Raw genomic sequence first — 25,234 nt, 5'->3', positions numbered from 1 at the left:
CACAGTTCATCGAGCAGATCACACTGAGCTGCCCACGGGAACCACAACTTCAGTGATATGCTTTAACCTCAATTACATCACCACAGCTCAGTGAAGCTGTTCCCATGGGCAGCTTAGTGTCTTCCTGGATTCATGATTTAGTGGTCACATCTTGACCCATGAAATCCATATGTTGCGGAGATAGATTACGACATGGGACCTAGGATTTTTCATATGGATTATCTTTTCATCAGACAGGTGAGAAATATGGTTGTTTTTTAATTTTAATTTTACCCTAATAAATGGGAGAAAGAGGGATGGGGAGTGTTTATTTCAATAAAGGAGTCTATGTCATTATTTCTAATAAAGGACTTTATTCTGGGTGTTTTTTATTTACAATATGATTATGGGGTTAGTAATGGGGGCATCTTATAAATGGCTCTCCATTACTAACACCTGGGCTTGATGTCAGATGGTAATACATAGCTGACATCAACCCCAACACTATTACCACACTTGCCACCACACCAGGGCAAGTGGGAAGATTGAGACTAAGCATCAGAATTGGCGCATCTTATTGATGCGCCATTTCTAGGGCCACTGAGGGCTGATGTTATTAGTCTAGGAGGGGGGCGAATATCTATGGCCCCTTCCCCAGCTATTATCAGCCCACTGCTGTCTGTTTAACCTTTGCTGGTTAGAATGTATAGGGGGACCCTACGTAAAAAGATTTCTGGGATTCCTCTGTAAACTAGCCAGTAAACGCTAAGCATACAGCTGTGAACGGTTATTAATAGCCTGGGAACATTTAGGGCTAATGGCCCTTTCCCCGGCTAATAATATCAGCCCCCAGCAGGAAGCTTTCCCTGTGCTGGTTATGAAAATTTGGCATAGTTTTTTTTCATTTAATTCTTTCTTTTACACTCAATGTACACTGCAGATGCTGAATACATCTCCGATCATTGTCGCCTGGTTGCGCTGATCTCAGGGAGACCAGACGACAATGATGTGAGATGCCTTCAGCACCCTCCACCTAGGAACAGCGTGAACTGTGATAGATTTTCTCAGGCGACAGTATGTGTCATACTGATGCGGTACACATGCGGTACACGGTTGCCACACGTATGAAACACACGGACATGGATATCTCCGGTACTGTTTTTTCCACTATTGGAAATATCAGGACATGTGAAAGAACCCTGATTGTCACTGCTCTCTGACCTGTAAATCTGAAATTGTATCTGGTCTATTTGACAGAACCAGATCCTACGGTTATCTCCCCTCGTTGGTTCATCTGCCAGCTGAGAGGTAATTGTCCTGAACTGTGGATAAGAACTTGCAGCTTTGAGAACAACTAGAAGATTCTATGTCCCATTGAATGTCTAGATAGTTAAAATCCCCCATAATAAGGACCATATTTATATTTGCTGTCTTTTTTATCCTTTACCTGTTCAGCTATATTAGGAGGCTTGTAGCAAACTTCAATTAGCAGCTTTTCATTATTGACATGCAGGGCCCGCTCTAGGTTTTCATGGCCCCCAGGTGAAAGAGTCTCAGTGGGCCCCTTTAGCACATACCACGATTCATGATGCACAGATACGGTGGAGAAATATACGTATAAAACACACGACCCTGGCTGTCTCCTTATCCTTCACATATGCAAACATGCATGCACACACAGTACACAGACATGCACACACACAGTATGTAGACATGCACACACACAGTACACAGACATGCACATGGTACCCAGACACGTGCGCACATACACACAGTACACAGACATGCACACACACAATACGCAGACATGCACACACACAGTATGCAGACATTCACACACACAGCACACAGACATGCACACAGTATGTAGACATGCGCACACACACACACAGTGCACATACATGCACACACGCACACACAGTATGCAGATATGCACACGGTACGCAGACATGCTTACGCTCACTGTACGCAGACATGCGCATGCACACGGTATGCAGACATGCGCACGCACACGGTGCGCAGCCATGCTCACACACACAGTACGCTAGACATACGCGCACACACGGTACGCAGACATGCACACACATACACACATGCAAATGGTACACAGATATTCACACATACAATACACAATCATGCACATACACAAACATATATACAGATACATACACATACATATTTGAACATATTCTTAATAAGACATATAAACAGACATAAATATATATACACAGTCATACACACTGACATACACAGATATTCACATCATACATGCACACACACAAGCCTCGCTCACCTGCCCCCGGCATGTGTCCCATCCAGTTCCTCAGTCATGTGGCAGTGCAGGGCTTCCAGTGAGTCACATGGCCCTGGACCATCAGGGGGGTCCACTCACTGTCGGGGCCCAGGCCGCTTCCCCGGCATCTGTGTAGGGCCGCCGGTGCTGTCCGTGCCCTGCTCTGCTTCATGCAGCAGTCAGTGTGCGGTCAGTGTGCTGCTGCTCCACCAATCAGGCCCAGTGCTGTCACTTTCCAGACATGGCTGCGTGCAGTCCGCTTTACAACTGTGTCTGGCGGTAATGACGCAGCAGTGTCGCCCTTGCGTGTCATTTTTACCAGACACACATTATTTAATTTAATTCTTTATTTATATATATATATATATATATATATGTATTTACAGTATTTGTTAGTATTAAAGTATGCATTTTATATTATTGTCAATCTTTATCTACAGAATGCCATCTGTTTGGGAGCTGGAGACAAACTTTTAAGTGAATATAGGTCTGTACTGTACTATCAGGTCAAACAGCCACACTGGATGGAAACCATAAAGGTATAAGAATATTTGTTATTTTCATGCGAGAAATTGACACAATTGCTTCATTTAAGGCCTTCAGATGTCAGTGTCTACAGTACGTATGGTGACAGTTTTCACACATACTGGAGACACACAAGTAGACCCATTCAAATCAATGGGTCTGTGCACATGTAATTGTATTTCCACTGACCATATGTCTGTGTGCAAAACATGCTGCCATGTCCATTTTTTACCAGCACCACGTTCCGCAAAACGTCCTGCACACTGATGACACATGGATCATATGTTAAATAATGGTAATGGTAAACAGCAGTACAGTTAGCTCTGTTCCCAGGCGCTGGGTAAAGAAGCCAGCTCTCATTATTGTCACATGGTCTCACTGCAATTAGCACAACCAGATGACAATGATGAGAGTTGAAGTCAGCATCCACTGTGTGTGTATAGCGCATATTAAATAAATAAATAAATAAATAAAACTTGCGTCTGATCACCCTCCATTTTCCTGACCAGCTGAGGGAAAGCTGACAGCTTGGGGCTGGTGTTAATATTCTGGTAAGGGGCCAATAGCCATAAAGGTTCTCAGCCTATTAATAACAGTTCACAGGTCTTTGCTTAGCCTTCACTGGTAGGTAAAGGGGGGATCCCCCCAAAAAATGACTTGTGGTCCCCCTATTACTACTAACCAGCAAGTGCTAAAAAGACAGCTGAGGGCAGATATGATATTAATAGGCTGGGAAGGGGCCATGGATATTGGCCCCCTCCCAGACTAAAAACATCAGTCCTCAGCTGCCCCAGAAATGATGTATCCACTAAATGCGCCAAATCTGGAGATAGCCTCAGCTCTTCCCACTTGCCATGGTGCGGTGGCAAGTGGGGTAATAGTTTTGGGGTTAATGTCTGCTGTATTATGTCCGCTGCCAGGAAGCCCCAGGGTTAGTAATGGAGAGGTGACTATCAGGCACCCCCATAACTAACCACATAGTCAAGTATTAAAGACAGATGCAGAGAAAAGTAATTTAATTGAAAAAAAACCATTATCCCACAATAATCTTCTTTTACTCATTTATTAACCATAAAATAAAAAAAAATAAAAAAATCATCCTCACCTGTCTGCCTATAATCCATTAATGCTGATGTCCTATGATGATCCGAATGGTTTGGTGAGCGGTCACATCATTAATGTCACCTCTCACCATGCCAGCTGAGACATATACCAGGTGACACCAACCCCAACTAATACCCCACTTGTCACTGCACCAGTGAAAGTGGGAAGAGCCGATGCTAAGCTCCTAATTTGGTGCATCTAATGGATGCGCCATTTCTGGGGCGCCTGAAGACTGATATTTTTAGTGTGGGAGGGAGCCAATATCCATGGCTCCTTCCCAGCCTATTAATATCAGCCCACAGCTGTCTGCTTAGGTTTTGCTGGTTAGTAATACTAGGGGGACTCCACTTAATTTTTTTGGGTGGCCCCCTTTTTACTAACCCATAAAGAATAAGCAAACAGCTGTGAACCTTTATTGCTATTGGCCCATTCCCAAAATATTAATACCACCCTCCAGCTGTCGGCTTTCCATCAGCTGGTTATGAAAATGAATAAGTACCCCACACATTTTTTTTTACATTTATTTAATACTAAATATTGAATCCATTCTATGGGTGGCGAGCATTTTTATTGGTACATTTTTAATTTTATTAATGGCGCCGGAGTCAGCACATGCGCATACCGTATTTTCCTTTGGCATTTTTTTAAAGACATTGTCTGCGAATTCATATATACAGTGTCTTCAATAAAATGGCGCTGTAGTGTGATATGCACACGTACTGACTCCGGCGCCTCACTGCGCAGGTGCACCCTTCCTGGGTACGGACAGAAGAACGCGTCCAGCATATATAAGATGCACTGAAAATACAGGGGGGTGTACTCACGCTGAGAGCTGTATATATAACGTATTTAGAAAGTAGAGGGGTATACTCACTTATGATGAGCAATGTGTGTATAACGCACTGCGAATACAGTGGGGTGTACTCACGCTGAACGCTGTATATATACACTGCTCAAAAAAATAAAGGACACACTCAAATAACACATCCTAGATCTGAATGAATGAAATATTCTCATTTAATACTTTGTTATGTACAAAGTTAAATGTGCTGACAACAAAATCACATAAAAATCATCAATGGAAATCAAATTTATTAACCAATGGAGGCCTGGATTTGGAGTGACCCCCAAAGTTAAAGTGGAAAAACACACAACAGGCTGATCCAACTTTGATGTAATGTCCTTAAAACAAGTCAAAATGAGGCTCAGTATTGTGTGTGGCCTCCACGTGCCTGTATGACCTCCCTAAAACGCCTGGGCATGCTCCTGATGAGGTTGCGGATGGTCTCCTGTGGGATCTCCTCCCAGACCAGAACTAAAGCATCCACCAACTCTTGGACAGTCTGTGATGCAACATGACGTTGGTGGATGGAGCGAGACATGATGTCCCAGATGTGCTCAATCGGATTCAGGTCTGGGGAACGGATGTGCCAATCTATAGCTTCAATGCCTTCATCTTGCAGGAACTGCTGACACACTCCAGCCACATGAGGTCTGGCATTGTCCTGCATTAGGAGGAACCCAGGGCCAACCGCACCAGCATATGGTCTCACAAGGGGTCTGAGGATCTCATCTCGGTACCTAATGGCAGTCATGCTACCTCTGGCGAGCACATTTAGGTCTGTGTGGCCCTCCAAAGAAATGCCACCCCACACCATTACTGACCCACTGCCAAATCGGTCATGCTGAAGGATGTTGCAAACAGCAGATCGCTCTCCACGGCATCTCCAGACTCTGTCACATCTGTCACATGTGCTCAGTGTGAACCTGCTTTCATCTTTGAAGAGCACAGGGCCCCAGTGGCGACTTTGCCGATCCTGGTGTTATGTGGCAAATGCCAAGCGTCCTGCACGGTGTTGGGATGTGAGCACAACCCCCATCTGTGGACATCGGGCCCTCATACCACCCTCATGGAGTTGGTTTCTAACCGTTTGTGCAGACACATGCACATATGTGGCCTGCTGGAGGTCATTTTGCAGGGCTTTGGCAGTGCTCCTTCTGTTCCTCCTTGCACAAAGGCGGAGGTAGTGGTCCTGCTGCTGGGTTGTTGCCCTCCTACTGCCCCCTCCACGTCTCCTGGTGTACTGGCCTGTCTCCTGGTAGCGCCTCCAGCCTCTGGACACTACGCTGACAGACACAGCAAACCTTCTTGCCACAGCTCGCATTGATGTGCCATCCTGGATGAGCTGCACTACCTGAGCAACTTCTGTGTGTTATAGAGTCCGTCTCATGCTACCACGAGTGTGAAAGCACAGCCAACATTCAAAAGTGACCAAAATATAAGCCAGAAAGCATTGATACTGAGATGTGGTCTGTGGTCCCCACCTGCAAAACCACTCCTTTATTGAGGGTGTCTTGATAATTGCCAATAATTTCCATCTATTGTCTATTCCATTTGCACAACAGCATGTGAAATTGATCGTCAATCAGTGTTGCCTCCTAAGTGGACAGTTTGATTTCACAGAAGTTTGATTTACTTGGAGTTATATTTTGTTGTTTAAGTGTTCCCTTTATATTTTTGAGCAGTGTATATATATATATTGTACTGAGAATACAGAGGGGTGTACTTACTTACACTGAGCGCTGTATGTATAACGTATTGAGAATATAGGGGGGTGTACTCACTTTTGCTGACTGCTGTAGATGTAACGTATTAAGAATAAAGGGGGTATATTCACTTACGCTGACCGCTGTATGTATAGCGTACTGAGAGTACAGGGGGGTGTACTTACTTATGCTGAGCGAATACAAAGGGTGTACTTACTTATGCTGAGGGTTATATGTATAATGTACTGAGAATACAGGGGGGTGTACTCACTTACGCTGAGCACTGTATCTATAACGTACTGAGAATACAGGGATGTACTCACCTGCACTAAGCGCTGTATGTGTAATGTACTGAGAATACAGGGAGTGTACTCACTTATGTTGAGCGCTGTATATATAATGTACTGAGAATACAGGGATGTACTCACCTGCACTAAGCGCTGTATGTATAATGTACTGAGAATACAGGGAGTGTACTCACTTATGCTGAGCGCTGTATATATAATGTACTGATAATACAGGGGTGTACTCACTTATGTTGAGCGCTGAATATATAATGTACTGAGAATACAGGGATGTACTCACCTGCACTAAGCGCTGTATGTATAATGTACTGAGAATACAGGGAGTGTACTCACTTATGCTGAGCGCTGTATATATAACGTACTGAGAATACAGTGGGGTGTACTCACTTTCTCTGAGCGCTGTATATATAACGTACTGTGAATAAAGGGGGTGTACTCACTTACGCAGAGCGCAGTATATATAATGTACTGAGAATACAGGGGCGTGTACTCACGCTGAGTGCTTTATATATAACGTAATTAGAAAACAGTGGGTGTACTGACGCTGAGCGCTGTATGTATATCTTACTGAGAATACAGGGGGGTGTACTCATTTATGCTGAACGCTGAATATATAATGTACTGAGAATACAGAGGGGTATACTCACTTCCGCTGAGCGCTTTATATATAATGTACTGAGAAAACAGGGGGGTTGTACTCACTTACACTGAGCGAATACAAGGGGTGTACTTACTTATGCTGAGCACTATATGTATAACGTACTGAGAATACAGGGGGGTGTACTCACTTACGCTGAGCACTCTATATATAACGTACTGAGAATACAAGGGTGTACTCACTTATTCTGAGCGCTGTATGTATAACGTGCTGAGAATACAGGGGGGTGTACTCACTTACGCTGAGCGCTGTATGCATAATGTACTATGATTCAGTGGGGTGTACTCACTTACGCTGAGCGCTTTTTGCATGACGTACTGAGAATAAAGGCGGTGTACTCACTTACGCAGAGCGTAGTATATATAACGTACTGAGAATACAGGGGAGTGTACTCACTTACGCTGAGCTCTGTTGTATAATGTACTGAGAATACAAGGGGGTGTAGTCACTTACGCTGAGCGCTGTTATATAATGTACTGAGAAAACAGGGGGTGGACTCACTTACGCTGAGCGCTGTATGTATAACGTACTGAAAATACAGTGTGGTGTGCTCACTTACGCTGATTGCTGTATGTATAACGTACTGAGAATACAGTGGGGTGTACTCACTTATGCTGAGCGCTCTCTGTATAATGTACTGAGAATATAGGGGGTGCACTCACATGGACTGCTGTATGTATAACATGCTGAGAACACAGGGGGTGTACTCACCATGAGCACTCTATGTATAATGTACTGAGAAAACAGGGGGGTGTACTCACTTATGCTGAATGCTGTATATATAATATACTGAGAATACAGGGGGGTGTACTCACTTACTCTGAGCGCTGTATATATAACGTACTGTGAATAAAGGGGGTGTACTCACTTACGCAGAGCGCAGTATATATAATGTACTGAGAATACAAGGGCGTGTACTCACGCTGAGTGCTTTATATATAACGTAATTAGAAAACAGTGGGTGTACTCACACTGAGCGCTGTATGTATATCTTACTGAGAATACAGGGGGGTGTACTCATTTATGCTGAACGCTGAATATATAATGTACTGAGAATACAGAGGGGTATACTCACTTCCGCTGAGCCCTTTATATATAATGTACTGAGAAAACAGGGGGGGTGTACTCACTTACACTGAGTGAATACAAGGGGTGTACTTACTTATGCTGAGCGCTATATGTATAACGTACTGAGAATACAAGGGTGTACTCACTTATTCTGAGCGCTGTATGTATAACATGCTGAGAATACAGGGGGCTGTACTCGCCTAGGCTGAGCGCAATATATATAACGTACTGAGACTATAGGGGGCTGTACTCACTTATGCTGAGCGCTGTATGTATAACCTACCGAGAATGCAGGGGGCTGTACTCACCTACGCTGAGCGCAGTATATATAACGTACTGAGAGTACAGGGGGTGTACTCACTTACGCTGAACGCTGTATGTATAACGTGCTGAGAATACAGGGGGGTGTACTCACTTACGCTGAGCGCTGTATGTATAACGTACTGAGAATACAGGGGGCTGTACTCACCTATGCTGAGCGCAGTATATATAACGTGCTGAGAATACAGGGGGTGTACTCACTTATGCTGAGCGCTGTATGTATAACCTACTGAGAATACTGGTATGTAGTCACGCGGAATGCTGTATGTGTAACTTACTGAGAATATAGGGGGTTGTATTCACTTATGCTGAGCGCTGTATATATAACGTACTGAGAATACAGGGGGTGTACTCACACTGAGCGCTGTATGCATAATGTACTGAGAATAAAGCGGGTGTACTCACTTACGCAGAACGCTGTATGTATAACGTACTGAGAATACAGGGGGGCTGTACTCACCTAGGCTGAGCGCTGTATGTATAATGTACTGAGAATACAGGGGGATGTACTCACCTAGGCTGAGCGCTGTATGTATAACGTACTGAGAATACAGGGGGCTGTACTCACCTACGCTGAGCGCTGTATGTATAACGTGCTGAGAATACAGGGGGCTGTACTCACCTAGGCTGAGCGCTGTATGTATAACGTGCTGAGAATACAGGGGGCTGTACTCACCTAGGCTGAGCGCTGTATGTATAACGTACTGAGAATACAGGGGGCTGTACTCACTTACGCAGAACGCTGTATGTATAACGTACTGAGAATACAGGGGGTTGTGCTCTCTTGCGCTAAGCGCTGTTTGTATAATGTACTGAGAGTTCAGGAGGTGTACTTACTTACACAGAGCCCTCTGTATATAATGTACTGAGAATACAGGGGGTGTACTCCCTTACACTGAGCGCTGTATATATAACGTACAGAGAATACAGGGGGCTGTACTAACTTACGCTGAGCGCTGTATGTATATCGTACTGAGAATGCAGGGGGGTGTACTCACTCACGCTGAACACTGTATATATAACGTTCTGAGAATTAAGGGGGGTGTACTCACGTATGCTTTGTGTTGTATACATAATGTACTGAGAATACAGAGGGGTGTGCTCACTTACGCGGAGCGCTGTTTGTATAATGTACTGAGAATATAGGGATGTGTACTCACTTACGCTGAGCGCTCTATATATAATGTAGTGAGAATACAGGGGGTGTACTAACTTACCCTGAGCGCTGTATGTATAACGTACTGAGAATACAGGGGGTGTACTTACTTACGCTGATTGCTGTATGTATAACGTACTGAGAATACAGGGGGGTGTACTCCCTTACGCTGAACACTGTATATATAATATACTGAGAATATAGGGGCGTACACTCATTTACATTGAGCGCTGTATCTATAACGTTCTGAGAATTAAGGGGGGTGTACTCACTTATGCTTTGTGCTGTATACATAACGTACTGAGAATACAGGGGGTTGTACTCACGTATGCTTTGTGCTGTATACATAACGTACTGAGAATAGGGGGGGGGTGTGCTCTCTTACGTGGAGCGCTGTTTGTATAATGTACTGAGAACATAGGGATGTGTACTCACGCTGAGCGCTCTATATATAATGTAGTGAGAATACAGGGGGTGTACTAACTTACCCTGAGCGCTGTATGTATAACGTACTGAGAATACAGGGGGTGTACTTACCTACGCTGATTGCTGTATGTATAACGTACTGAGAATACAGGGGAGTGTACTCCCTTACGCTGAACACTGTATATATAATATACTGAGAATATAGGGGCGTATACTCATTTACGATGAGCGCTGTATCTATAACGTTCTGAGAATTAAGGGGGGTGTACTCACTTATGCTTTGTGCTGTATACATAACGTACTGAGAATACAGGGGGGTGTACTCACGCTGAGCACTGTATGTGTAATGTACTGAGATTACAGTGGCGTGTACTCACGCTGAGTGCTCTATATATAATATACTGAGAATACAGGGGGTGTACTTACTTACGCTCAGCGCTGTATGTATAACTTACTAAGAATATAGGGGGTGTACTCACTTACGCTGAACGCTGTATATATATTGTACTGAGAATACAGAGGGGTGTACTCACTTACGATGAGCGCTCTATATATAATGTACTGAGAACACAGGGGGTGTACTCACTTACGCTGAACGCTGCATATTTAATGTACTGAGAAAACAGGGGGGTATACTCACTTATGCTGAGCGCTGTATGTATAACGTACTGAGAATACTGGTATGTAGTCACGCGGAATGCTGTATGTGTAACTTACTGAGAATATAGGGGGGTGTATTCAGTTATGCTGAGCGCTCTATATATAACGTACTGAGAATACAGTGGGGTGTACTCACTTACACTGAGCGCTGTATGAATAATGTACTGAGAATAATGGGGGTGTACTCACTTACACAGAACGCTGTATATATAACGTACTGAGAATACAGGGGGTTGTGCTCTCTTATGCTAAGCGCTGTTTGTACAATGTACTGATAGTTCAGGAGGTGTACTTACTTACACAGAGCACTCTATATATAATGTACTGAGAATACAGGGGGGTGTGCTCACTTACGCTGAGCGCTGTTTGTATAATGTACTGAGAATACAGGGGGTGTACTCACTTACACTGAGCGCTGTATATATAATGTAGTGAGAATACAGGGGGTGTACTAACTTACGCTGAGCGCTGTATGTATATCGTACTGAGAATGCAGGGGGGTGTACTCACTTACGCTGAACACTGTATATATAATATACTGAGAATACAGGGGGGTTAACTCATTTTCGATGAGCGCTGTATATATAACGATCTGAGAATTAAGGGGGGTGTACTCACTTATGCTTTGTGCTGTTTACATAATGTACTGAGAATACAGGGGGGTGTGCTCACTTACGCGGAGCGCTGTTTGTATAATGTACTGAGAATATAGGGATGTGTACTCACTTACGCTGAGCGCTCTATATATAATGTAGTGAGAACACAGGGGGTGTACTAACTTACCCTGAGCGCTGTATGTATAACGTACTGAGAATACAGGCGGTGTACTTACCTACGCTGATTGCTGTATGTATAACGTACTGAGAATACAGGGGGGTGTACTCCCTTACGCTGAACACTGTATATATAATATACTGAGAATATAGGGGCGTATACTCATTTGCGATGAGCGCTGTATCTATAACGTTCTGAGAATTAAGGGGGGTGTACTCACTTATGCTTTGTGCTGTATACATAATGTACTGAGAATACAGGGGGGTGTACCCACGCTGAGCGCTGTATGTGTAACGTACTGAGATTACAATGGCGTGTACTCACTTAAGCTTAGCACTGTATATATAACGTACTGAGAATACAGTGGGGTGTACTCACTTACACTGAGTGCTCTATATATAATATACTGAGAATACAGGGGGTGTACTTACTTACGCTCAGCGCTGTATGTATAACTTACTAAGAATATAGGGGGGTGTACTCACTTATGCTGAACACTGTATATATAATGTACGGAGAATACAGAGGGGTGTACTCACTTACGATGAGCGCTCTATATATAATGTACTGAGAATACAGGGGGTGTACTCACTTACGCTGAACGCTGTATATATAATGTACTGAGAAAACAGGGGGGTATACTCACTTATGCTGAGCGCTGTATGTGTAACCTACTGAGAATATAGGGGGGTGTATTCACTTATGCTGAGAGCTGTATATATAACATACTGAGAATACAGTGGGGTGTACTCACTTACACTGAGCGCTGTATGAATAATGTACTGAGAATAATGGGGGTGTACTCACTTACGCAGAAAGCTGTATATATAACGTACTGAGAATACAGGGGGTTGTGCTCTCTTGCGCTAAGCGCTGTTTGTACAATGTACAGTCATGGCCAAAAGTATTGAGAATGAGACAAATAGTAATTTTTCCAAAGTTTACTGCTTCATTTTTTGTAATGGCAATTTGCATATACTCCTGAATGTCAAAGAGTGATCAGCTTAACAGCAATTACTGTACTTGCAAAGTCAATATTTGCCCAGAAAATGAACTTTAACCCCCAAAACACATTTCAACATCATTGCAGTCCTGCCTTAAAAGGAGCAGCTAACATCGTTTTAGTGATTGATCCATTAACACAGGTATGGGTGTTGATGAGGACAGGGCTGGCGATCAATCAGTCATGATTAAGTAAGAATGACATCACTGGACACTTTAAAAGGAGGCTGGTTCTTGGTATCATTGTTTCTCTTCAGTTAACCATGGTTATCTCTAAAGAAACACTTGCAGCCATCATTGCACTGCACAAAAATGGCCTAACAGGGAAGAGTATCGCAGCTACAAAGATTGCACCTCAGTCAACAATCTATCGCATCATCAAGAACTTCAAGGAGAGAGCTTCCATTGTTGTCAAAAAGGCTCCAGGGCGCCCAAGAAAGACCAGCAAGCGCCAGGACCATATCTTAAAACTGTTTCAGCTGCGGGATCGGACTACCAGCAGTGCCGAGCTTGCTCAGGAATGGCAGCAGGCTGGTGTGAGTGCTTCTGCACGCACTGTGAGGCGGAGACTCTTTGAGCAAGGGCTGGTTTCAAGGAGGGCAGCAAAGAAGCCACTTCTCTCCAGAAAAAACATCAGGGACGACTGATATTCTGCAAAAAGTACAGGGAGTGGACTGCTGAGGACTGGGGCAAAGTCATTTTCTCTGATGAATCCCCTTTTCGATTGTTTGGGACATCTGGAAAACAGCTTATTCGGAGAAGAAGAGGTGAGCGCTACCACCAGTCTTGTCTCATGCCAACTGTAAAGCATCCTGAAACCATTCATGTGTGGGGTTGCTTCTCAGCCAAGGGAATCGGCTCACTCACAGTCTTGCCTAAAAACACAGCCATGAATAAAGAATGGGACAAGAATGTCCTCCAAGAGCAACTTCTCCCAACCGTCCAAGAGCAGTTTGGCGCCCAACAATGCCTTTTCCAGCATGATGGAGCACCTTGCCATAAAGCAAAGGTGATAACTAAATGGCTCATGGAACAAAACATAGAGATTTTGGGTCCATGGCCTGGAAACTCCCCAGATCTTAATCCCATTGAGAACTTGTGATCAATCATCAAGAGACGGGTGGACAAACAAAAACCAACAAATTCTGGCAAAATGCAAGCATTGATTATGCAAGAATGGACTGCTATCAGTCAGGATTTGGTCCAAAAGTTGATTGAGAGCATGCCAGGGAGAATTACAGAGGTCTTGAAGAAGAAGGGGCAACACTGAAAATATTGACTTGCTGCATTAACTCATTCTAACTGTCAATATAACCTATTGGTACTCATAATATGATTGCAATTATATTTCTGTATGTGATATAAACATCAGACAAACACTAATAAAAACCAGAGGCCAGCAGATCATGTGAAAATATAATTTTGGGGTCATTCTCAAAACTTTTGGCCATGACTGTACTGAGAGTTCAGGAGGTGTACTTGCTTTCACAGAGTGCTCTATATGTAATGTACTGAGAATACAGGGGGGTGTACTCCCTTACGCTGATCGCTGTATGTATAACGTACTGAGAATATAGGTTGGTGTGCTCACTTATGCTGAGCGCTGTTTGTATAATGTACTGAGAATATAGAGGCGTGTACTCACTTACGCTGAGCGCTCTATATATAATGTAGTGAGAATACAGGGGGTGTACTAACTTACGCTGAGAGCTGTATGTATAACGTACTGAGAATACGGGGGGGTGTACTCACTTACGCTGATTGCTGTATGTATAACGTACTGAGAATACAGGCGGTGTACTTACTTACGCTGAATGCTGTATGTATAACGTACTGAGAATACAGGGGGGTGTACTCACTTACCCTGAACACTGTATATATAATATACTGAGAATATATGGGCGTGTACTCATTTACGATGAGCGCTGTATATATAACGTTCTGAGAATTAAGGGGGGTGTACTCACTTATGCTTTGTGCTGTATACATAACGTCCTGAGAATACAGGGGGTGTACTCACTTAAGCTTAGCACTGTATATATAACGTACTGAGAATACAGTGGGGTGTACTCACTTACGCTGAGTCTCTATATATAATATACTGAGAATACAGGGAGTGTACTTACTTACGCTCAGCGCTGTATGTATCACTTACTAAGAATATAGGGGGGTGTACTCACTTACGCTGAACGCTGTATATATAATGCACTGAGAATACAGAGGGGTGTACTCACTTACGATGAGCGCTCTATATATAATGTACTGAGAATACAGGGGGGCGTACTCATTTACGATGAGCGCTGTATACAGTTTATAACGTTCTGAGAATTAAGGGGGGTGTTCTCACTTATGCTTTGTGCTGTTTACATAACGTACTGAGAATACAGGGGGGTGTACTCACTTACGCTGAGCGCTCTATATATAATGTACTGAGAATACAGGGGCGTGTACTCACTTACGCTGAGCGCTCTATATAAAATGTACTGAGAAAGCAGGGGGTATACTTATTTACACTGAGCTCTGTATGTATAACGTACTGAAAATACAGGGTGGTGTGCTCACTTACGCTGATTGCTGTATGTATAACGTACTGAGAATACAGGAGTGTGTGCTCACTTACGCTGAGCGCTCTCTGTAAAATGTACTGAGAATATAGGGGGTGCACTCACATGGATTGCTGTATGTATAACATGCTGAGAATACAAGGGGTGTACTCACACTGAGCACTCTATGTATAATGTACTGAGAAAACAGGGGGGTGTACTCACTTACACTGAGCGAATTCAAGGGGTGAACTTACTTATGCTGAGCGCTATATGTATAACGTACTGAGAATACAGGGAGGTGTACTCACTTACTCTGAGTGCTCTATATATAACGTACTAAGAATACAAAGGGTGTACTCACGCTGAGCGCTGTATGTATAACGTACTGAGAATACAGGGAGGTGTACTCACTTACTCTGAGCGCTCTATATATAACGTACTAAGAATACAAAGGGTGTACTCACTTACGATGAGCTCTGTTTGTATAATGTACTGAGAATACAGGGGGGTGTATTCACTTACGCAGAGCGCTGTATGTATAATGTACTGAGAATACAGTGGGGTGTACTTACGCTAAGCGCTGTATGCATAATGTACTGAGAATAAAGGGAGTGTACTCACTTACGCAGGGTGCTGTATATTTAACGCACTGAAAATACAGAGGGGTGTACTCACTTACGCTAAGTGCTGTTTGTATAATATACTGAGAATACAGGGGGGTGTACTCACCTACGCTGAGTGCAGTATATATAATGTACTGAGAATACAGGGGGGTGTACTCACGCTGAGCACTGTATGTATATTGTACTGAGAATACAGGGGGCTGTACTCACCTACGCTGAGCGCTGTATGTATAACGTGCTGAGAATACAGGGGGCTGTACTCACCTACGCTGAGCGCTGTATGTATAATGTACTGAGAATACAGGGGGGCTGTACTCACCTACGCTGAGCGCAGTATATATAACGTACTGAGAATACAGGGGGCTGTACTCACCTAGGCTGAGCGCTGTATGTATAACGTACTGAGAATACAGAGGGGTGTACTCACTAACGCTGAGCGCTGTATGTATAATATACTGAGAATACAGGGGCGTGTACTCACTAATGCTGAGCGCAGTATGTATAACGTGCTGAGAATACAGAGGGGTGTACTCACTAACGCTGAGCGCTCTATATAAAATGTACTGAGAAATCAGTGGACTCATTTACGCTGAGCTCTGTATGTATAACATACTGAAAATACAGGGTGGTGTACTCACTTACGCTGATCGCTGTATGTATAACGTACTGAGAATACAGGAGTGTGTGCTCACTTACGCTGAGCGCTGTCTGTAAAATGTACTGAGAATATAGGGGGTGCACTCACATGGATGGCTGTATGTATAACATGCTGAGAATACAGGGGGTGTACTCACACTGAGCACTCTATGTATAATGTACTGAGAAAACAGGGGGGTGTACTCACTTACACTGAGCGAATTCAAGGGGTGAACTTACTTATGCTGAGCGCTATATGTATAACGTACTGAGAATACAGGGAGGTGTACTCACTTACTCTGAGCGCTCTATATATAACGTACTAAGAATACAAAGGGTGTACTCACTTACGCTGAGCGCTGTATGTATAACGTGCTGAGAATACAGGGGGGTGTGCTCACTTACGCTGATCGCTGTATGTATAACGTACTGAGAATACAGGAGTGTGTGCTCACTTACGCTGAGCGCTGTCTGTAAAATGTACTGAGAATATAGGGGGTGCACTCACATGGATTGCTGTATGTATAACATGCTGAGAATACAGGGGGTGTACTCACACTGAGCACTCTATGTATAATGTACTGAGAAAACAGGGGAGTGTACTCACTTACACTGAGCGAATTCAAGGGGTGAACTTACTTATGCTGAGCGCTATATGTATAACGTACTGAGAATACAGGGAGGTGTAATCACTTACTCTGAGCGCTCTATATATAACGTACTAAGAATACAAAGGGTGTACTCACTTACGCTGAGCGCTGTATGTATAACGTACTGAGAATACAGGGGGTGTACTCACTTACGCTGAGCGCTGTATGTATAACGTACTGAGAATACAGGGGGGTGTACTCACTTACGCTGAGCGCTCTATGTATAACGTGCTGAGAATACAAGGGGGGTGTACTCACTTACGCTGAGTGCTGTATGTATTACGTGATGAGAATACAGGGGGGTGTACTCACTTACAATGAGCTCTGTTTGTATAACGTGCTGAGAATACAAGGGGTGTACTCACTTATGCTGAGCGCTGTATGTATAACTTACTGAGAATACAGTGGGGTGTACTCACGTACGCTGAGTGCTGTATGCATAATGTACTGAGAATAAAGGGGGTGTACTCACTTACGCATAGCGCTGTATATTTAACGTACTGAAAATGCAGAGGGGTGTGCTCACTTATACTAAGTGCTGTTTGTATAATATACTGAGAATAAGGGGCGTGTACTCACTAACGCTGAGCGCTCTATATATAATATACTGAGAATAAGGGGCGTGTACTCACTAACGCTGAGCGCTCTATATAAAATGTACTGAGAAAGCAGGGGGTGGACTCATTTACACTGAGCTCTGTATATATAACGTGCTGAGAATACAGGGGGGTGTACTCACTTACGCTGATCGCTGTATGTATAACGTACTGAGAATACAGGAGTGTGGGCTCACTTATGCTGAGCGCTGTCTGTAAAATGTACTGAGAATATAGGGGGTGCACTCACATGGATTGCTGTATGTATAACATGCTGAGAATACAGAGGGTGTACTCACACTGAGCACTCTATGTATAATGTACTGAGAAAACAGGGGGTATACTCACTTACACTGAGCGAATTCAAGGGGTGAACTTAGTTATGCTGAGCGCTATATGTATAACGTACTGAGAATACAGGGGGGTGTACTCACTTACTCTGAGCGCTCTATATATAACGTACTAAGAATACAAAGGGTGTACTCACTTACGCTGAGCGCTGTATGTATAACGTACTGAGAATACAGGGGGTGTACTCACGCTGAGTGGTGTATGTATAACTTGCTGAGAATACAAGGGGGTGTACTCACTTACGATGAGCTCTGTTTGTATAATGTACTGAGAATACAGGGGGGTGTATTCACTTACGCAGAGCGCTGTATGTATATTGTACTGAGAATACAGTGGGGTGTACTCACTTACGCTGAGCGCTGTATGCATAATGTACTGAGAATAAAGGGGTCTATACTCTCCTACGCTGAGCGCAGTGTATATAATGTACTGAGAATGCAGGGGGCTGTACTCACCTAGGCTGAGCGCTGTTTGTATAACGTACTGAGAATACAGAGGGGTGTACTCACTAACAATGAGCGCTGTATGTATAATATACTGAGAATACAGGGGCGTGTACTCACTAACGCTGAGCGCTCTATATAAAATGTACTTAGAAAGCAGGGGGTGTACTCATTTACGCTGAGCTCTGTATGGATAACGTACTGAGAATACAGGAGTGTGTGCTCACTTACGCTGAGCGCTGTCTGTAAAATGTACTGAGAATATAGGGGGTGCACTCACATGGATTGCTGTATGTATAACATGCTGAGAATACAGGGGGTGTACTCACACTGAGCACTCTATGTATAATGTACTGAGAAAACAGGGGGGTGTACTCACTTACACTGAGCGAATTCAAGGGGTGAACTTACTTATGCTGAGCGCTATATGTATAACGTACTGAGAATACAGGGAGGTGTACTCACTTACTCTGAGCGCTCTATATATAACGTACTAAGAATACAAAGGGTGTACTCACTTACGCTGAGCGCTGTATGTATAACGTGATGAGAATACAGGGGGTGTACTCACTGACGATGAGCTCTGTTTGTATAACGTGCTGAGAATAAAAGGGGTGTACTCACTTATGCTGAGCGCTGTATGTATGACGTACTGAGAATACAGTGGGGTGTACTTACGCTGAGCGCTGTATGCATAACGTGCTGAGAATAAAGGGGGTGTACTAACTTACGCAGAGCACTGTATATATAACATACTGAGAATACATTGGGGTGTACTTACTTACGCTGAGCGCTGTATGCATAATGTACTGAGAATACAGGGAGGTGTACTCACTTACTCTGAGCGCTGAATATGTAATGTACTGAGAATAAAGGGGGTGTACTTACTTACGCAGAGCGCTGTTTATATAACGTTCTGAGAATATAGGGGGTGTGCTCACTTACGCTAATCGTTGTATGTATAATGTACTGAGAATACATGGGGTGTACTTACCTACACAGAGTGCTCTATATATAATGTACTGAGAATAAAAGGGGTGTACTTACTTACGCAGAGCGCTGTTTATATAACGTTCTGAGAATACAGGGGGTGTACTCACTTACGCTAAGCGCTGTTTGTACCCCAATACCGGTATGCATGGCATCCCTCATTCCCAATCCTGGTATCCATGGCTCCCTCATCCCCAATCCTGGTGTTCATGGCACCCCTTATCCCCAATCCTGGTATGCATGGCTCCCTCATCCCAAATCCTGGTATCCATGGCTCCCTCATCCCCAATCCTAGTATGCTTGGCACCCCTCATCCCCAATCCTGATATGCATGGCATCCCTCATACCCAATCCTGGTAGGCATGGCTCCCCTCAACCCCAATCCTGGTATGCATGGCTCCCACATCCCCAATCCTGGTATGCATGGCTCCCTCATCCCCAATCCTGGTATACATGGCACCCCTCATCCCCAATGCTGGTATGCATGGTACCCCATCCCTATCCTGGTATGTTTGGTATCCCTCATCTCCAATCCCAGTATGCATGGCACCCCTCAAGTCTAATCCCGGTATGCATGGCACCCCACATCCCCAATCCCGGTATTCATGGCACCCCTCATCCCCAATCCCGGTATGCATGGCACCCCTCATTCCCAATCCTGATAAGCATGGCACCTCTCATCCACAATCCTGGTATTCGTGGCACCCCTTATCCCCAATCCTGGTATGCATGGCTCCCTCATCCCTAATCCTGGTAGGCATGGCTCCCTCATCCCCAATCCTGGTATGCTTGGCACCCCTCTTCCCCAATCCTAGTATGCATGGCATCCCTCATACCCAATCCTTGTAGGCATGGCACCCCTCATCCCAAATCCTGGTATGCATGGCTCCCACATCCCCAATCCTGGTATGCATGGCTCCCTCATCCCCAATCCTGGTATACATGGCACCCCTCATCCCTATCCTGGAATGCATGGCACCCCTCACCCCCAATCCTGGTATGCATTGCACCCCTCATCCCCAATCCTGGTATGCATGGCATGCCTCATCCCCAATCCTGGTATGCATGGAACCCCTCATCCCCATTCCTGGTATAGATGGCACCCGTGAACCCCAATCCTGGCATGCATGGCACCCCTCACCCCCAATCTAGGTATGCTTGGCACTTCTCATCCCCAATCCTGGTATGCATGGTATCCCTCATCCTGGTATGCATGGGCCCCTCACCCCCATCCTGGTATTCATGGCACCCCTCATTCCTATCCTGGTATGCATGGCACCCCTCATCCCCAATCCCGGTATGCATGGCAATCCTTATCCCCAATCCCAGTATGCATGGCACCCCTCATCCCCATTCCTGGTATGCTTGGCACTCCTCATCCGCAATCCCGGTGTGCATAGCACCCCTCATCCCCAATCCCAGTATGCATGGCACCCCTCAACACCAATCCCGGTATGCATGGCACCTCTCATCCACAATCCTGGTATGTATGGCATCCCTCATCCCCAGTCCCGGTATGCATGGCACTCTTCATCCCCAATCCTGGTATGCATGGCACCCCTCAGCCCCAATCCCGGTATACATGGCACCCCTCATCCCCAATCCTGGTATGCATGGTACTCCTCATCCCCAATCCCGGTATGCATGGCAACCCTCATCCCCAATCCTGGTATGCATGGCATGCCTCATCCCCAATCCTGGTATGCATGGGACCCCTCATCCCCATTCCTGGTATAGATGGCACCCGTGAACCCCAATCCTGGCATGCATGGCACCCCTCACCCCCAATCTAGGTATGCTTGGCACTTCTCATCCCCAGTCCTGGTATGCATGGTATCCCTCATCCTGGTATGCATGGGCCCCTCACCCCCATCCTGGTATTCATGGCACCCCTCATTCCTAACCTGGTATGCATGGCACCCCTCATCCCCAATCCCGGTATGCATAGCAATCCTTATCCCCAATCCCAGTATGCATGACACCCCTCATCCCCAATCCTGGTATGCTTGGCACTCCTCATCCCCAATCCCGGTGTGCATAGCACCCCTCATCCCCAATCCCAGTATGCATGGCACCCCTCAACACCAATCCCGGTATGCATGGCACCTCTCATCCACAATCCTGGTATGTATGGCATCCCTCATCCCCAGTCCCGGTATGCATGGCACTCCTCATCCCCAATCCTGGTATGCATGGCACCCCTCAGCCCCAATCCCCGTATACATGGCACCCCTCATCCCCAATCCTGGTATGCATGGCACCCCTGATCCCCAATCCTGGTATGCATGGCACCCCTCATCCCCAATTCTGGTATGCATGACACCCCTCATCCCCAATCCTGGTATGCATGGCTCCCTCATCCCCAATCCTGGTATGCATGGTACCCTTTATCCCTAATCCTGGTATGCATGGCTCCCTCATCCCAAATTCTGGTGTGCATGGCTCCCTCATCCCCAATCCTGGTATGCATGGTACCCTTTATCCCTAATCCTGGTATGCATGGCTCCCTCATCCCAAATTCTGGCGTGCATGGCTCCCTCTTCCCCAATCCTGGTATGCATGGCACGCTCATCCCCAATCCTGGTATGCTTGGCACCCCTCATCCCCAATCCTGGTATGCATGGCATCCCTCATCCCCAATCCTGATAGGCATGGCACCCCTCATCCCCAATCCTGGTATGCATGGCTCCCTCATCCCCAATCCTGGTATGCATAGTACCTCTCATCCACAATCCTTGTATGCATGGCACCCCTCATCCCCATTCCTGGTATGCATGGCTCCCTCATCCCCAATCCTGGTATGCATGGTGCCCCACATTCCTATCCTGGTATGTATGATACCTCTCATCCCTATTCTGGTATGCATGGCACTCCTCATCCCCAATCCCGGTATGCAAGGCACCCCTCATCCCCAATCCCATTATGCATGGCACTCCTCATCCCCAATCCTGGTGTGCATGGCACCCCTCATCCCCAATCCCGGTATGCATGGCACCCCTCATTCCCAATCCCGGTATGCATAGTACCTCTCATCCACAATCCTTGTATGCATGGCACCCCTCATCCCCATTCCTGGTATGCATGGCTCCCTCATCCCCAATCCTGGTATGCATGGCATCCCTCATCCCCAATCCTGGTATGAATGGTACCCTTTATCCCTAATCCTTGTATGCATGGCTCCCTCATCCCCAATCCTGGTATGCATGGCTCCCTCATCCCCAATCCTGGTATGCATGGCACCCCTGATCCCCAATCCTGGTATGCATGGCACCCCTCATCCCCAATTCTGGTATGCATGACACCCCTCATTCCCAATCCTGGTATGCATGGCTCCCTCATCCCCAATACTGGTATGCATGGCTTCCTCATCCCCAATCCTGATATGCATGGCACCCCTCATCCCCAATTCTATATTTTATTCCAGTATGTATAGTATGGATAGTAATATTCTAGTATGTATGGTACCCCTCAGCTTGGAATGCATGACACCCAATTCCTCATCCTGTTATGCATGGCACCCAATCCCTCATCCTGGTATGCATGGTACCGCGCATTCCTATCCTGGTATGTATGATACCTCTCATCCCTATTCTGGTATGCATGGCACTCCTCATCCCCAATCCCGGTATGCAGGGCACCCCTCATCCCCAATCCCGGTATGCATGGCACTCCTCATCCTCAATCACGGGATGCATGGCACCCCTCATCCCCAATCCCCATATGCATGCTCCCCTCATCCCCAATCCCTTTATGCCTGGCACGCCTCATCCCCAATCCTGGTATGCATGGCATGCCTCATCCCCAATCCTGGTATGCATGGGACCCCTCATCCCCATTCCTGGTATAGATGGCACCCGTGAACCCCAATCCTGGCATGCATGGCACCCCTCACCCCCAATCTAGGTATGCTTGGCACTTCTCATCCCCAATCCTGGTATGCATGGTATCCCTCATCCTGGTATGCATGGGCCCCTCACCCCCATCCTGGTATTCATGGCACCCCTCATTCCTATCCTGGTATGCATGGCACCCCTCATCCCCAATCCCGGTATGCATGGCAATCCTTATCCCCAATCCCAGTATGCATGGCACCCCTCATCCCCATTCCTGGTATGCTTGGCACTCCTCATCCGCAATCCCGGTGTGCATAGCACCCCTCATCCCCAATCGCAGTATGCATGGCACCCCTCAACACCAATCCCGGTATGCATGGCACCTCTCATCCACAATCCTGGTCCTGGTATGTATGGCATCCCTCATCCCCAGTCCCGGTATGCATGGCACTCTTCATCCCCAATCCTGGTATGCATGGCACCCCTCAGCCCCAATCCCGGTATACATGGCACCCCTCATCCCCAATCCTGGTATGCATGGTACTCCTCATCCCCAATCCCGGTATGCATGGCACCCCTCATCCCCAATCCTGGTATGCATGGCATGCCTCATCCCCAATCCTGGTATGCATGGGACCCCTCATCCCCATTCCTGGTATAGATGGCACCCGTGAACCCCAATCCTGGCATGCATGGCACCCCTCACCCCCAATCTAGGTATGCTTGGCACTTCTCATCCCCAATCCTGGTATGCATGGTATCCCTCATCCTGGTATGCATGGGCCCCTCACCCCCATCCTGGTATTCATGGCACCCCTCATTCCTAACCTGGTATGCATGGCACCCCTCATCCCCAATCCCGGTATGCATAGCAATCCTTATCCCCAATCCCAGTATGCATGGCACCCCTCATCCCCAATCCTGGTATGCTTGGCACTCCTCATCCCCAATCCCGGTGTGCATAGCACCCCTCATCCCCAATCCCAGTATGCATGGCACCCCTCAACACCAATCCCGGTATGCATGGCACCTCTCATCCACAATCCTGGTATGTATGGCATCCCTCATCCCCAGTCCCAGTATGCATGGCACTCCTCATCCCCAATCCTGGTATGCATGGCACCCCTCAGCCCCAATCCCCGTATACATGGCACCCCTCATCCCCAATCCTGGTATGCATGGCACCCCTGATCCCCAATCCTGGTATGCATGGCACCCCTCATCCCCAATTCTGGTATGCATGACACCCCTCATCCCCAATCCTGGTATGCATGGCTCCCTCATCCCCAATCCTGGTATGCATGGTACCCTTTATCCCTAATCCTGGTATGCATGGCTCCCTCATCCCAAATTCTGGTGTGCATGGCTCCCTCATCCCCAATCCTGGTATGCATGGTACCCTTTATCCCTAATCCTGGTATGCATGGCTCCCTCATCCCAAATTCGGGTATGCATGGCTCCCTCTTCCCCAATCCTGGTATGCATGGCACGCTCATCCCCAATCCTGGTATGCTTGGCACCCCTCATCCCCAATCCTGGTATGCATGGCATCCATCATCCCCAATCCTGATAGGCATGGCACCCCTCATCCCCAATCCTGGTATGCATGGCTCCCTCATCCCCAATCCTGGTATGCATGGTACCCCATCCCTCATCCCTATCCTGGTATGTATGGTATCACTCATCCTGGTATGCATGGCACCCCTCACCCCCAATCCCAGTATGCATGGCTCCCCTCATCCCCAATC

The 25,234-nt window shown here is 46.1% G+C and overlaps 1 protein-coding gene across 5 annotated transcripts in view; it reads left to right on the top strand.

Moving 5' to 3' along the window:
- Positions 1-25,234, top strand: part of DOCK2 (dedicator of cytokinesis 2) — a 1,661,574-nt gene that overhangs the window by 581,219 nt on the left and 1,055,121 nt on the right. For 4 of the 5 annotated variants that reach the window (XM_073649507.1, XM_073649509.1, XM_073649506.1 and 1 more), the window contains exon 15: positions 2,713-2,811. The exons of the other annotated variant lie outside the window; for it this stretch is intronic. In XM_073649507.1, the coding sequence (XP_073505608.1) occupies positions 2,713-2,811 (99 nt within the window). The remainder of the gene's footprint in view (positions 1-2,712; positions 2,812-25,234) is intronic. 5 annotated transcript variants of the gene reach the window in all.

The sequence above is a fragment of the Phyllobates terribilis genome, unplaced genomic scaffold (assembly GCF_046119375.1).
Source record: "Phyllobates terribilis strain yellow unplaced genomic scaffold, ASM4611937v1 Scaffold_10__3_contigs__length_209671492, whole genome shotgun sequence".
NCBI lineage: Eukaryota > Metazoa > Chordata > Amphibia > Anura > Dendrobatidae > Phyllobates > Phyllobates terribilis.
The sequence above is the reverse complement of the archived record's forward strand: the minus strand, read 5'-3'. Positions and strand labels throughout refer to the sequence as shown.